General features: G+C 57.3%; 2 protein-coding genes across 2 annotated transcripts; one reads left to right on the forward strand and one right to left on the reverse strand.

Moving 5' to 3' along the window:
- Positions 1 to 794: 794 nt before the first annotated feature.
- NAALADL1 (N-acetylated alpha-linked acidic dipeptidase like 1) lies at positions 795 to 12,573 on the forward strand (the record flags this gene model as incomplete). The annotated part of the gene is made up of 18 exons (XM_080817220.1): positions 795 to 988; positions 1,111 to 1,283; positions 1,373 to 1,494; positions 1,814 to 1,936; positions 3,660 to 3,943; positions 4,044 to 4,148; positions 5,711 to 5,796; positions 5,913 to 6,032; positions 9,110 to 9,195; positions 9,278 to 9,341; positions 9,428 to 9,495; positions 9,726 to 9,817; positions 9,899 to 9,989; positions 11,057 to 11,138; positions 11,224 to 11,397; positions 11,472 to 11,559; positions 11,668 to 11,760; positions 12,101 to 12,573. 18 exons carry the CDS (start codon positions 795 to 797, stop codon positions 12,285 to 12,287), a joined length of 2,232 nt encoding a protein of 743 aa, XP_080673346.1. The 3' UTR covers positions 12,288 to 12,573.
- On the reverse strand, positions 12,532 to 15,009 carry SAC3D1 (SAC3 domain containing 1). The gene is made up of 3 exons (XM_080817261.1): positions 14,894 to 15,009; positions 14,149 to 14,729; positions 12,532 to 13,138 (listed from the first exon to the last, which is right to left on the reverse strand). Exons 2-3 carry the CDS (start codon positions 14,720 to 14,722, stop codon positions 12,636 to 12,638), a joined length of 1,077 nt encoding a protein of 358 aa, XP_080673387.1. The 5' UTR covers positions 14,723 to 14,729; positions 14,894 to 15,009; the 3' UTR covers positions 12,532 to 12,635.
- Between the last annotated feature and the right edge of the window lie 359 nt (positions 15,010 to 15,368).

Here is a 15,368-nt window from a genome sequence, read left to right on the forward strand (position 1 = left end):
CCTCCAGCCGCCAGGGCTGGAAATTCTGGAAATGCTGGAAATCAAATGACACTGAGGAGGGGCCCCTGGGTGGCTCAGTTGGTTCAGGGTCTGCCTTCGGCTCAGGTCATGACCCTGGGGTCCTGGGATGGAGCCATGCAAGGGACTCCCTGCTTAGTAGGGAGTCTGCTTCTCCGTCTCCCTCTCTTCCTGCTCACTCTCTCTCAAATAAATAAAGCCTTTTTTAAAAATTTTATTTATTTATTTGACAGACAGAGATCACAAGTAGGCAGAGAGGCAGGCAGAGAGAAAGGGAAGCAGGCCCCCTGCTGAGCAGAGAGCCTGATGCGGGGCTCGATTCCAGGACCCTGGAATCAGGACCTGAGCCAAAGGCAGAGGCTTTAACCCACTGAGCCACCCAGGCGCCCCTAAATAAAGTCTTTAAAAATATATATTAGAAACGACACTGAGGAGATAGGTAGGGATGGCAGGGAGTTGGCCCAGTCTTGCTCTAACCGGGGCTCTGAGTTCCCATTTGGGCTTGGCCCTCTGTTTTACCAGGAGATCTGGCTGAGCCCTTGTCCCTGTCTGGGCCTCAGTGTGCCTTGTGGACTTGATACCCCTGGAGGTCCCTTCCAGGTGACTGATGCCGGAACTGAGATGGCTGTGAACCACTCCTGGCCCTCCCTGCAGGATGCTCCTGGACTCTCCCTACAGGCTGGGGGCCAAAGGGCAGGGCCACCCACCGGGTAATGGTTAACTAGACCTGACACCCGTCTATAAGGAGTGACCCCAGCTTGCCAAGACGCCACAGGATGCAGTGGGTGAAGGTGCTTGGGGGGGTGGTGGGGGCCGCTGCCCTCTTGGGGCTGGGGATCATCCTGGGCCACTTTGCCATCCCTAAAGGGGCCAATGTCCCAGCCCCCAGCGTCTCCCAGGACCTGGACCTGGAGATCCTCGAGACCGTCATGCAGCAGCTGGATGCCAGCAGGATCCGAGAGAACCTCAGGTGAGAGGGCTGGCTCCCCTCCCCGCCTGTTTGCCAGAGCCACCCTCCTACCCCTGCGTCTGCCCCTGCGTCTGCCCCTGCGTCTGCCCCTGCGTCCGCTCATGCGCCCGCCCACCCTACAGAGAACTCTCCAGAGAGCCTCACTTGGCCTCCAGCCCCCGGGATGAGGCCCTGGCGCAGCTGCTGCTTCGGCGATGGCGGGACCCAGAGTCGGGCCTGGACGCAGCGGAGGCCCCCGCCTATGAAGTGCTGCTGTCCTTCCCCAGCCAGGAGCAGCCCAACCGCGTGGCCGTTGGTGAGGTGCCGCTCAGGCTGGGGGACACCTGTGCGGGCAGGGCAGGGGGAGATGCCAGGCCCAGTCCTGATGCCTCCTCCCATCCACAGTGAGTCCCACCGGGAGCGTCGTGTTCTCCTGTCGCCAGAGCGAGCAGAACCTGACTGGGGAGCAGGCGGGGCCCGACGTGGTGCCCCCATATGCTGCCTACGCTCCCCCAGGAACCCCACAGGTGGGTCTGGGACATCCCGTCCCCGCCCAGCGCCACGGCCCAGTTCGCCACCCCAGCTTTTCCCTTCCCGACCCGGGGCCCTCCCCCCATACTCCATTGTTGCTCCTTTTATCCATCACGGAGTCATTCTGCAAACCCTAGCGGCCCTTACTCAAGACCAGACCAGGGGTGACTCCGCTCCTGGGGAGCTTACAAGCTCCGGCTGAGGCAGGAGAATCGAATCCAATGTAGTTACCCTGCCATGCCGCAGCCGAGCTCTCCTGTCCTCATCCCCTCTTTCCTGGGCTGGGCTCTGAGAATCACCTCCTCTTGCTACCAGGGCCTCCTCGTCTATGCCAACCGCGGAACGGAAGGAGACTTTATAAATCTACAGACTCAGGGCATCAAACTGGAAGGCACCATTGCGCTGACCCGCTACGGGGGTGCAGGACGGGGGGCCAAGGTGAGCAGCCGCCGCCAGGGAACTGGGGGCTGGGAACAGGGTAGGGAACTGGGTGGGCTGGGAGCCAGCCCCTGACGAGATGGAGTGGTGTTGGGTGGTGCACCAAGCCCCGGGTGGGGACAGAAGCAGCGGGCTCCATTTCTACTGTTGGCACTCGTGATGTGCTGTGTGACCCCGGAGGCCTCCTCTTACCCCTCTGAGCCTTGGGACATCAGTGGATCAGGCAAAGCGTTCAACTTTGTAATTTTGGAGTCCAAGTTCTCCTGCAAAGGAGTTCTGAATATTTAGAACCCTCCAGTTGCCTGCCTCCCAGCCTGCGTCTTTTCAACTAAAAATTTTGACTAATGTCTGTGGTTTTAAAAAATTAGATTTTTTTTAAATTTTTATTTAAAAAGGTATAGAGTGAGGGAAAGGACTAGGGATTAGTGTTTGGTGACTCCAGAGTTTCAGGCTGGCAAGATGAGGAACTCAGTGGGTGGTGGCAATGGCAGTGTAGTAACGTGTATGTCCTTCATCCCGCTGAACTTTGTGCTATAAAGTGGAGAGGGCAGTAAATTTTACGTTATCTGTAGTTGAAAGAGGTGCCCATAATGACAGCTGCCAAAAAAAAAAAAAAAGAAAGAAAGAAAAAGAAAAGAGGGAAGAGGCATGGTCTAATTATACAGATCATAGAATTTCCCTTTAAAAAAAAAAAAAAGTCGAGTGGAAAAGTTCTGTAATGCCATCCCCCAAAGAGGTAACCCGCTGATTTGTTTATTTGTTTTAGTTTTGGGGAGATCAACCCACAGTTTCTTTTGGAAGAGGTGCATATGAATACGATTTTTTATTTCCCCCCTTTTTCTATAAAAGCAGCATACTATACCCACTGTTTCAAACAGTGCTTTTGTTTGTTTGTTTGTTTACCTTAATACATCCTGGAGATCATTCTCGATTTGTGCATAAATTGCGACCTTGTTCTTTTTCTTTTTCTGAGGTCGTGTTTTGTTTTTATGCTGCTAAAACACGCCAGCATAAAATTAAATTGAATCGAATTATAAAATAAACCTCCAGTGTTTAATGCTGGCCCTTAAGCACCTTTACAGTGTTGGACAACCGTCACCACCATCCATTTCCAGGACTCTCCATCATTCCCAATGAAACTCTGTGCCTCTTAAACACTCACGCTCTCCCCTTCCTCCCCAGCTCCCGGGAACCTCTCACCCACGTTCTAGAAACGTATGAATTCTCCTGTTCTAGAAACCTCACATAAGAGGAATCACGCACTATCTGTCTTTTTGCGTCTGGCTTCTTACCGATCGTCATGTTTTCAAGGCACATGGATGCGGAGCCCGAGCATCATTGCTTCCAAAGGCTGAATGATATTCTCTTGCACACGGGGGCCCACTGGCTCGTCCACTCCTCCCAGAGGGCACTTGGGCCGATCCCTGCTGTTGGCTCCTATGAACAGGGCCACTGTGCCCATGGCCGCACACGCATACCCTGCTCCCCTAGGCAGCTGCCTGGCGGCCGTGGCTCAATGCTCGGTTTCTGTGCGCTGATCAGCATCGGCCCACCTATGCCCCATGGTCCGTTGCTGCCTCCAGCCACACTGCAGTCAAGGACTGGTGCCAACATCCTCTTGCCTCTGGGAAGACAGATCTTTCATAGCAAGGAAGGAAGCGGGAAATGGGACCCGGGCCCGCCTCCCCCTTGCTCTAAACACAGTCTCATTCACCTCCCGCAGGCTGTGAACGCCGCCAAGTACGGGGTCGCCGGGGTGCTGGTATACACGGACCCCGCAGACATCAACGACGGGCAGAGCTCCGCCAACGAGACCTTCCCAAACTCCTGGCGCCTGCCTCCGTCCGGGGTGGAGCGAGGCTCCTATTATGAGTATTTTGGGGATCCTCTGACTCCCTACCTTCCAGCCAATCCCTCTTCCTTTCGCCTGGACCCTGATGCTGCCCCTGGATTTCCTCCAATTCCCGCTCAACCCATTGGCTTCGAAGATGCCAAAATCCTTCTCTGGTAAGCTCTGGTGCCTGCCCCCTCCTTGGTGGGGGGGGACCCCTACCCACCCTCCAGTGGCCCCAACCTTCAATGCCCACATCATTCACCTCCTCCCCAGTAACCTCCAGGGACCCATGGCCCCGGCTTCCTGGCAGGGAGCACTGGGTTGTGACTACAGGTTGGGGCCCGGCTTCCGGTCTGATGGTGACTTCCCAGCAGACAGGTGAGGTGGGGCCCCTCCTCCTCGCGGCTCCTCTCCTCTGCCTCCTCTTCCCTGGTTATGCTTCCCTGTCCACCTCAAGGCCTAGCCTTTCCCTTTCTTCTCTCTCCCAACCTTCCCCTGATTCCAGAACACCTACCTGTCCTGTCTTGGGGAAAGCCAGTGAAACAGCTGCACGGCCCACAAGGCCCTGTGGAGTTTCACACCCACTTCACCTCTGCCCTGCACACTTCGGCCACCCCCTCTCTTGAACATGCCAAGCTCATTCCCAAACCAAGGCTTCCACACTCGCTGTTCCCTCTGCCTGGAACACCCTTCCCCATACTTCTGCCATTCCTGGCCAGCACTAACCTTCCCACCTGCCACCAGGTAACCTCTCGGGGGTGGACCCTTTAGTGGGATGTCCCACAAGGGTGGGGCTGTGTCTGTCTCAGTCACTGCCCAGTGCCTGCTAAATATCCAATAAGTACTTAACTGAATGAGTCCATGGAAAGAACTGGAATCAGAAGAGTGGGGCTTCCTTCCTCTTTTTTTTTTTCTGGTGAATAGAGGACATTTAATATTAAGTGCTGATCAAACAGAACACAAGTGGAGAGTTCATAGGGGAGAGGTGGCTTGTGCAGGGGTGTGGGGGGGTGTGGTTCTTGGAAAGTAGTCCATGGAGTCTTCTGAGCAAAGGGGCCTGGCCTGGGGTATCATGAGCATCTAATGCACCCAGTCCTTGGCCTAAGTTGGGGCCCTCCACAGGGGGTCTGTGGAGTCTCACCTTTTTTCCAGCTCCTTTGCTGGAATCCACACTCCCGGCGTGATGGGGGACTTGGTCCTTGCGAGGGGTCCGGAGGGCGCCCAGGAAGCAGGCCAGGGTTGGGATTAGGGCTCAGGGCCCACTGCCCGAGGAGATGAGAACCCCTAGGGCTATGCACCTTCATTCCCTCCGCCCCCATTCCTTCCAACAGGCTGGCCAAGAGCAGAGTGGGGGTGAGCAGGGCCCCCAGCCTCTACTGAGTCCCAGGGTCCTCAGAGGGTGGAGGAAGGGTGGACACAGGGTCTGGGCCACCAGCTGACACTGTAAATTTTAGTTTAAAACTATAACTTAAGGGATGCCTGGGTCTTTGCTCAGTGGGGAGCCTGCTTCTCCCTCTGCCTGGGCTCAGCGCTCTCCTTCTCTAACAAATAAATGAAATCTTAAAAAAAAAACCAAACACAACACCACCACCTGTAACTTAAGTGGAGGGAGGGCTTCCTGCCTGGGGTCGGGGTGGGAGCAAGGAGGAGGAGCTGGGGTGAGAGTGGGAGGCGGCAGACGGCAGAGGAAAAAGCCAACAAAAAGTTTTGGTTCTGACAGAAGAAAGATCTTTGTCTTTAGATCTTGGTCTTTGCATTTACTGCGGGTGGGAGGGGGCAGGGAAGGATGGTGCGGGAGGTCCTTGCTGCCTCTCTAGTTACCTGCGGGCCAGAGACCTGGTGGTGTCCCTTTCTCGCTCTGGGTCTCAGTTTCCCCTGCATTGGCTTGGGAGCGGGAGTGGGCAGGGCCAAGCCTCTGGTCGCCCCCTGGGCTCCCCAAGCCAGGTGAACGTGAGTGTCCACAACCGCCGGGAGCTGCGGAACTCCTCCAACGTCCTGGGGATCATCCGCGGCGCTGTGGAGCCAGGTGAGTCCCTCGGGCCGGGCCCCGCCCCGGGCATCTCTAGCCACGCCCCCTGCGCCCGGCCTGGCCGGCCCCGCCCACACTCCCCCGGGTGTCTGAGTGTCCACTCCTCTCGCCAGACCGCTACGTGCTGTACGGAAACCACCGCGACAGCTGGGTGCACGGGGCCGTGGACCCCAGCAGTGGCACTGCCGTCCTCCTGGAGCTCTCCCGAGTCCTGGGGACCCTGCTGAAGAAGGGTGAGGCAGCCCCGGTCCCTGGTCTAGGCACTGTCCCACCAGACGGTCACCTCCAGCCCGTGCTTCCCTAAGCTCGCGGGAGTCCTGTCCCACCTCCTCTGTCTCCTGCTCCAGTGCTCACTTGTGCCAAGCCCGAGGGCCCTGGGGGCCGACCTGCATGGACGCCAGCCCTGGCCTAGCTCAAGTCGCCCCGTGGAATGTGGGGGACTCGTGCAGTGGCTTCCGAGAGCCTCCTGTGCCCCTCCAGGGGTGCGAGGCCGGGTGCCGCGGGGAGCAAGGCGGTGCCCAGCCTCTGCCTTCAGGGAGCTGCAGCACAGTTGAGGCACGGATAACAGTCATTAACAAGTATGTCCCGTGTGCCTGCTGTATGCCAAGCCAGTTCTAGGCACAGCAGACCCCCACAGTGAACACCCGAGTTGCTGCATGCAAAGACGTCGCCATAAGGAGGACTATCTAAGGGGCTTTCCTGGCACAAGACTGAGCTCAGGAAGGCCTCCCTGTGGAGGTGGCAGTTCGGGATGGGGTGGGGATCCAGGTGGAGGGCATAGCATGTGATAAGGAGGGCCTGGACCAGGGGGCCACCCAGCTGGGGAGTTTGGAGTTCAGTCCGAGGTTGGCAGGAAGATGGCATAGGATTTTTTTTTTTAAGTTTAAAAAAATATATATTTATTTATTTGAGAGAGAGCACAAGTGGGTGGGGGGCGGTATGGGGAGGAGCAGAGGTGGAGGCAGAGGTAGAGGGAGAAGCAGGCTCCATGCTGAGCAGGGAGCCCCATGCGGGACTCCATCCCAGGACCCTGAGATCATGACCTGAGCTGAAGGCAGATGCCCAAATGACCGAGCCACCCACATACCCCTAACCATGTTTAAGTGTACAGATCAGTGGCATTAAGTATATTCCGTGTTGTACACCCATCACCACTATCCATCTTTAGAACTTTTCACCACCATTCTAAAGTTCTAACTATATAATTTGAATTGATACCAACTTAATCTCATACAAAAGCTCTACTCCTATAGAGCTCTATCCTTCCCCTTTACAGTACTAATGTCACAAATGACACCTTTATACATGTGTCCCCTTCACATTGATTTTGAGGTGCCTAAGAGACATTCCTGGGGAAAGGGCAAGCAGGCAGTTGAAGGTGCCCATCTCCAAGCTCAGAGAAGAGACTCCAGAAATACACTGAGGAGTTCCTGGCATCCAGGACGGGTAAAACCACAGGTGTGGTTGAGATCAACTGATAGCGGAGGGAGGAGCTTGTGGAGAGAGGCTGGGAGTGTGGCTTTACCCCCTTTGGTAGTGTAGGAATTTCTGTCTCTGTTCAAGTGTTTAATTTTTTTAAGCTTTTTTTTTTAAGATTTTATTTATTTATTTGACAGACAGAGATCACAAGTAGGCAGAGAGGCAGGCAGAGAGAGAGGAAGGGAAGCAGGCTCCCCACCGAGCAGAGAGCCCGATGTGGGGCTCAGGATCGTGATCCGGCCAAAGGCAGAGGCTTTAACCCACTGAACCACCCAGGAGCCCCAAGTGTTTAATTTTTTTAAAAAAATATATTATTTATTTATTTGACAGAGCACAAGCGGGTGGAGTAGTAGGGAGAGGGAGGGGGAGAAGCAGTCTCCCTGCTGAGCAAGGAGCCGGATGCAGGGGCTCCAGCACAGGGCCCTGGGATCATGACCTGAGCCAAAGGCAGTCGCTTAACCAACTGAGTCACCCACACGCCCCACAAGTATTTTATTCTGAAATAATTTCAGACTTACATGAGACTTGCCAAAACAGTACAAAGGAGCCTTGGACACCATTCACCCAGATACTCCTGATACTAAGATTTTACCATGTTAGCTCTTTCTCTCTCTGTTGTTTTCTGGAGTGTTTGAAAGTTGCAGAAACGCCACACCTTTACCCATAAACATATCATGGTGTATTTCCTAAAAACAAGGACCGTTTCTTTCATGGCCACAACGTAATGATCAGAATCAGCAAAAGAACAATGTTGCTACCTGTTCTTATGATGACCTTTAAAGAGCAAAAGAAATTTCTGACCCAACATGTCAGTGAAGGGTCACGCATTGCATGTGTGGTAGTGACGCGTGTCATCTGTGACAGTTCCTTAATTCTTTTATGATCCTCATGTTACTTTGTTGAGGGTTCCTTAATTTGGATTCATCTGATTAGAGTCAGGTTATGCATTTGGGGCAGGAAAGAGTGTGAGAATTAGTCATGGCAAGCACATAATCCTTTAATACTTTAACAATTTGGATTTAAAACAAAAAGCTGAGAGGGGCGCCTGGGTGGCTCAGTTGGTTAAGCATCCAACACTTGATCTCAGCTCAGGTCTAGATCTCAGGGTCATGAGTTCAAGCCCCAAGTTGGGCTCTGCACTGGGTTCCACGCTGGGCATGGAGTCTACTTAAAATGATAACATTAAAACAGAAAGCTGAGAAAGGATCAAAGGACACTGAGATGGAGCTCCAGATGGGAGGACAAAAAGGGACATGCGGTGCTGTAGGCTGCCAGAGGCTGTGGGAGGCGGTGTGGCCAATTCCTTAAGCCCCTGGACTCTGGAGCCAGACCCTGGACTTGAACCCTGGCTTCATGCCTACCAGCTGTGTAACCCTGGGCAAGTCATTTAACTTCAGCTTCATCTGCGAAATGGAGACAGTATGCCTCTGTCCCTTAAGGCCCTAAGGAGAGCCTCACTGTATTATCACCGAGTGAGGTTGCAGGAGAGTTTGGCATGGGATGCCGGAAGGAGACAGTGGGGGATGGAGGGTCCGGAGGTCTCTACTCCCCTCTAAGGAAGAGGGAGGCAGGGCATCCTGGTAGAAGGGACCACGTGGGATTGGTACAGAGGGCAGGGTTGGGGTGGGGTCCCAGCACTCGCGGGAGGCTGGGAAAAGGGGGTCGGAAACTCGGAGAAGGATGGCCTGGAGAGGCTGGGGGACGTCGACCTCCTGTCACCGGCTGCCCCGCCAGGGCCGGCCCTTCCTCCTCTCCACGTCCCCAGCGTTCCCCCCAAGCCACACCGAAGATCCGGCGACCCTGTCCTCCAGCCCTTTATCCCTCTCCCCAGGGACCTGGCGTCCCCGCAGATCCATAGTGTTCGCGAGCTGGGGGGCAGAGGAGTTTGGGCTCATCGGCTCCACAGAATTCACCGAGGTGAGTGAGCCCGGCGAGGCGGGCGGTGGACGGATTCCCGCGGCAGAGGCTGGCCGGGCTCACGTCGGCCCCCGACCCGCAGGGATTCTTCAACAAGCTGCAGGAGCGCACCGTGGCCTACATCAACGTGGACATCTCGGTGTTTGGTATGGGGGGGCGGCCGCCGGGCTGACTGGGACAGGGAGAACGAAGGGGCGGCGGCCCGAATAGTCTTTCTGCGGTCTTCCCACAGCCAATGCCACTTTGAGGGCGCAGGGGACGCCCCCGGTCCAGAGCGTCATCTTCGCCGCCGCCAAACAGGTGAAAGGGGCGGGGCAGGGAGGAAGGCGAGGGGCGGGGCGAGGGGCGGGGCGGGCGGGGCTGGAGCCGGTCCTGATCCGAGGGGCCTGGCTGCGGGACTGAGGCTGGGGGCAGGCCTTGTAGGACCCTCAGGCCCGTGCTTAGGATGGATACTCGGGTGGGCCCGGCGGAGGGCCACCTGTTGGGCCTGGGGAGGGGCCGGCCCCAGATTAGATTCCCCTCCGGGTCAGATCCCCGCACCAAGCCCGGCTGGCCTCAGCATCTACGACAACTGGATCCGGTATTCCAACCGTAGCAGCCCAGCCTACGGCGTGGTCCCCAGGTGAGCCCAGGGCCAGGACAGGGGCCCCGGGAGGGCGGCCTGGCCCAGTACCCTCCTGCCCGACCGTCTTTCTTTTCGCAGCCTGGGCTCTCTGGGCGCTGGCAGCGACTATGCACCGTTCATTCACTTCCTGGGCATCTCCTCCATGGACATCGCCTACACCTATGACCGGGTGAGTGCGTACCCCTCTGTCCCCCAGCTAGCTATGTTGCTCCCCCAGCCCCTTCCTCTCTTAGAGCCTCTCTAGTGCAGACTGAGTCTGGCTCACTCACTCAGTAGCTTAAGAAACTTAGCCTCTCTGAGCATCTGTTTATTCTCGCCTATGTTATTTTACCCAATTTAAGCTACTACTGATTTTAAGATGCAACACTGTGATATGCACTATTGGCGGAGGGGGGAGGGTGGCGTGCGGGGACACACGGCCAGTTAGTTGTAGGATGACACTGACTTGAAAAGCATCCTGGCTTTTCAGCTCTTCAAGGAGCATGCAACTCTTGATCATGGGGTCGTGAGTTCAAGCCCCGCGTTGGATGTAGAGATTACTTAAAAAAATAAAATCTTAGGGACGCCTGGGTGGCTCAGTCATTAACCTTCAGGTCGTGATCCCGGGGTCCTGGGATCGAGTTCCCCATCAGGCCCCTGCTCAGCGGGAAGTCTGCTCCTTCCCTCTCCCACTTCCCCTGCTTGTGTTCCCTTTCCCACTCTTTCTCTGTCAAATAAGTAAGTAAAATCTTTTAAAAAATAATAAAATAAAGCGGTATCCTGATTCGAGATCTTAAAAAATGAAAACATGTTTACCCCGGAATAGATTAAGGAACAGTATGAAACAGGGAGCAGTTGGTAGCACTGGTGTGCAGGCTGAAAGGAGGTAAGGGATATGGAGTGCCCAGCTTTGTCTCCCTGCCTGATGCTCCAAAAGCCCCTTCTCCCCCTCAGGGCCCTACCGCTCCTGGGTGGTAGAGTTGGGATTGGAATCCTCTCATTTGACTCCCAAGCCTTTTCCTTCGTATGAAATGGGAAACTGGCAGCTGACCCAGCTTGGCCACTATTAGCTGTGAGGTCGGGCAGGTAATTTAATCTCTGAGCCCTCAGTTTCCTCCTCTTTAAATGGCATTCTAGAACCTACCTCATGGCTGTAGCGATGATTTGAGGTAATGTCCTTCTGCTGTAGCTCACTGTTGGTACACCCCCCCGCCCCTTTCTCATCCCAAGCCTGTCACCGTGGCATTGTTCCCCTAGAGCAAGACCTCAGCCAGGATCTACCCCACTTACCACACAGCCTTCGACACCTTTGGTTACGTGGACAAATTTGTGGACCCTGGTGAGGAGGGCGGGGCAAGGGGAATCCTGAGGTTGGGGGAGGAGGGGCTGAAGACTGAGCCCTGGCCTGGTCACCCTCCCCGCAGGCTTCAGCAGCCACCAGGCTGTGGCCCGGACAGCAGGGAGCGTGCTTCTTAGGCTCAGCGACAGCCTCTTCCTTCCTCTGAACGTCAGTGACTATGGAGAGACCCTCCGAAGTTTTCTGCAGGCTGCCCAGCAGAACCTGGGGGGCCTGTTGGAGCAGCACAGCATCAGCCTGGGTATGGAGCCCCCTTGACACGGAGGTGTGGGGAGCTCTGCCCTCCAGGGCTAAGATGCTGGCTGTTCCCCACAGGGCGTCTGGTGACTGCAGTGGAGAAATTTGAGAGCGCGGCCGCGGCCTTGGAGCAGCACCGATCCGAGCTGCAGAAAGGCTCCCCTGAGTGAGCGAGGGCAGCAAGCAGGCGTCTGGGAGGGCGGCATCTGGGGCAGGAGGCAGGCTGGCCACTGGGCTGCTGGTTCCGGGGTGACAGAGGTCCTGCCCCTTCTAGCCCCCTGCAGGTCCGGATGCTCAACGACCAGCTGATGCTCTTGGAGCGGACCTTCCTAAACCCGCGAGCCTTCCCAGAGGAACGCTACTACAGGTGAGCCTGTTCCAAAGCTCTTGGGAGGTGCAGTGGGGGGGAGGCTGGGCAGGGGCAGCCCCTGGAGGGAGGAGGAGCTAAGAGATTTCCTGGCCTTTAGAGCACAGCCCAGCCCCTTGAAACAGTTGGGGAATCGGGCTCCAAGGACAGGCAGCAAATCTGTCAAGGCCACCTTGGGACTCTAAGTGGTCTCTCACCACCACTGCTTTAAGGGTCCCAGCTTTCAGAGGCAGTGGGGAGGCCTCTGTGCCTTGCTATGTACAGATGAGCCCGTTCCAGGCTGAAGCCCCTCTCTTTCCTGGTCCCTGAGTGACTTTGCTTCCCCTACGTCTCCTGTCAGCCATGTGCTCTGGGCACCGCGCACGGGCTCCGTAGCCACATTCCCCGGCCTGGCCAATGCCTGCTCCAGGGCCATGAACACCAGCCTTGGATCAGCAGCCTGGGCTGAAGTGCAGAGGCAGCTCAGCATCTTGGTGGTGGCCCTGGAGGGTGCAGCGGCCACCCTAAGGCCTGTGGCTGACCTCTGACCCCAGCTCCCCAGGGCCTTCGACCTGACGTTCTCCCACTCCAGTTTTCCTTGGGTGTGTCCCAGTCTTCCTTGATGCCAACCTGAGGCCCAGTCATGGGACCCTATCAAGCTTCTGAGACAACAGCTTAGGGTCCCACCAGGTGGGGACCCTGGAGGGGAATGAGATGCTTTCCTCAGAGTATACCCCTACCCTGTCTCAACTCCTCCCTGCCCTCCCCCAAATCAACCAAGTAGAGTTATTGTCCTGCAAAACAAATAAAACACTTTTATTGTGTAGGAATTATGAAAAAAGAAACCTGAGTGCTCAGAGCCAGTCCTGGGCTCTGGGAGAGTGCCCGGCTCCTCCTCATGCTGGGGACTTGGGTCTGTCCACACCCTCCTCTTCCTCCTCAGCCATGACCACCTCCTCCAGGGTGCGCCCTGCAAGTTTGCTCCCCACCAACACCTGGCAGGTGCCAGCAGGTGGCAGCCCTTCCTCAGTGTAGCGACCTCTGAGAAACACAACTCTTTCCTGTCCATCCAAGGGCAGTCCGTGGGCCTGGCACAGGTCCCGCGCCTCTTCGGGCCCATCCAGGGCCAGGAGGTGGACCATGAAGCCCAGAGGCAAGGTCTGGCCTTTGGGGGTGCTCAGGGCACGAGCGAGGCGGGCCAGGGCTCCCCGGCGAGCCCGGCCTACGTGGCACCGGACTGCGCAGCTCTGCAGGTAGGGCAGGACGCGGAGCAGGCGGAACAGGCGGGCGGTGTTGCCTTCGCGAAAAGCCAAGTCCACAGCCAGGGCCCGGCGCAGGGCCGGGCAGGAACGCAGGGTGTCAGGCAGCTGCAGGACCTCATGCAGGGCCTCCACGGAGCCTGTGAGGGCAGAAGCCAGGGTGAGGAGAACTTGTCTTTCCCATACCCGGCCACCTTCCATCCCGCTCCGTTAGGCCTCCCGGATCTCTCCTCCCAAAGGCTCGGTCCTCAACCCGGCCCACCTCCTGCCCGCCTACCGCCAAGCGCACCTCCGACCTTGGCCCGCCTACCTTCCACTCTGGCCACGCCCCTCCCCTGGGCCAAGCTCACCTTCCCGCGGGCTTTTTTCCATCAGCCCCCTCCAGAGCCTTATCTCAATGAGTTGCCAGAGCCCCCTCAAACAGCCTGGATCCTCATAACGAAGGGAGGCATTGTTTTTGGATGAGGGAGACAGGCCCAGGTAAGTTCACGACTTGCCCGAGGGCTGTCTTAGAGTTCCAATGTAGTAGAATTTGACACAACAAAATCCAAGTTTTCTGACTTCAAATCCACAGCCCTTTCTCCACTGGCCCTAAAAAGCTGGCTCAGGTGTCCACCCGGTTAAGGCCTTTTCTTCGAGGACATTCTGCCTCTGCTTCCCTTCCAGGAGAATCATGGACACTGGAACCTTGGGCCACTTTTGTAAACTGAGGCTTCGGACCCATTAGTGGGGTTTGAAACCAAGAGCATTTTATTACAGTTAAATACGACATAATTTATTAGAATGCACTGTCCATTCATAGGAAGGATCTAATGTCTTGAAACTTGTGTGTCAGATATATTCTTGGCTGTTGTGCAGTACTGAACAGGAAGTTAAAAAAATGTTTGAAAATCACTAGGCCAATTCCAACCCCGTCCTCTCCACTTTTATTACCCCCCAAAACTGAGACCCAAACAGGGGAAGGGACAGGCCAGAAGGCCCACGTGGGGATTCAGTGGATCCTGTGCATTGACTCGACACACATTTAGAAGGCAGGGATGGGGAGGGAGCTAATGGTGAGATTGCAAAGCTTCTCTTTCCTTCCCCGGCCTCCACTGTCCCCACGGAGGCACCACCCCTACCCCGTACCGCCGCGGAGACCCCAACTCACCCAGATTATAGAGCAGAAAGAGACCCTGGAAGGCGGCCTGGCGGGGATGCGGCCCGGCGCCCTGCGCGTAGCAGCGCCGCAGGGAACCGAAGCCCTCCTGCACCTGGGCCTGCAGCAGCACCGGGTCCGCCGGCCCGCGCGCCCCGTCCGGCCCCAGCCGCGCCGCCACGGCCAGCAGCACGGCCAGCGCCGCCTCCAGCACCGCCGCCGCCTCGGCGTCGCCCGCGCCCTGCAGAGCCAGGTCCAGCCGCACGGCGCGCAGCCGGTCCGCCACGAAGCTGGCCACCTCGGCGCAGGATGCGTCGGCGCGCTCGGCCACCTCGCCGGCCAGGTAGCGCACGGTGGCCAGCAGCACGGACGGCGGACGCAGCTGGCTGGCCGGGGGCCGCGCCTTGCCGGCGGCCGGCCGCTTGTACTCCTTCACGGCGCGCTGCGGGTCCGCGCGGGGCGGGTCGCTGCCGCACCCCGGCGCCACCTCGAAGCGGTGGAGGCGGCGCTCCTTTTCGCGCTCGGCGCGCTCGGCGGCCGGACACATGTCTGGGCAAGTGCCCATAGGCAGCTTGCAGCCGGCCATGGCGGCGCTGAGGGGAAAGGATAGGGTCTCAACATCCCGGAGACGACGGCGGCCGCTCGCCCCATTCGACGCGAGGGCAGACGGAGGGCGGCCGGAACTCGAGCGCCGGAGCGGGCGGATCCCAGCTGGGCCCCGCCTACCCGCCCTCCCGGGCTCCCGCCGCCCTCTCACCGAGTCTTGTCCCCTCCCACAAGGCCCGGAGTAGGCCTCCCGGGACACACTGCGTTGTAGTTCCGCGCCGCCACTTCCGACTCAGGCGCCGCCAAAGCGCCCAGGATGCACCGCGTCCAGCCCAGCCCACTCCCATGATGCACCAGCATGTAGTCCCTTCCGCAACCAATCGCTTTGCCGGAGAGGCGGGGGAGGCGTGGAGCCACGCCCTCCCGGGTCTCAGCTCGCCAAGCCGTGAACCCTCGCTCTTAGCTTTTGGGCACGTCCCAAGATGGGTAACCCCAATTTCGGTTCTTCTTCATCATTTCTTTCACCCAGTAACCTGGCTCAATGGGCCTTACTGTCATTTTCTACTCTTGTTTCCCCGGAGACTCTTCTTCCCATTTTCTAGATCAGGGGTCAGCGGACTTTTTCTGCAAAGGCCCAGTTAGTAAATACTTAGGGATTTGCAGGTCGCAACTGGGCAACTCGGCAA

The sequence above is a fragment of the Martes martes genome, assembly GCF_963455335.1.
Source record: "Martes martes genome assembly, chromosome: 10".
NCBI lineage: Eukaryota > Metazoa > Chordata > Mammalia > Carnivora > Mustelidae > Martes > Martes martes.

Excerpts from the sequence above, each read along its gene's own strand:
- SAC3D1 (XM_080817261.1), bottom strand. The coding sequence starts at position 14,722 with ATGGCCGGCTGCAAGCTGCCTATGGGCACTTGCCCAGACATGTGTCCG. Across the intron at positions 13,139-14,148 it reads CTTTCTGCTCTATAATCTGG|GCTCCGTGGAGGCCCTGCAT; the intron begins GTGAGTTGGGGT and ends CTGCCCTCACAG.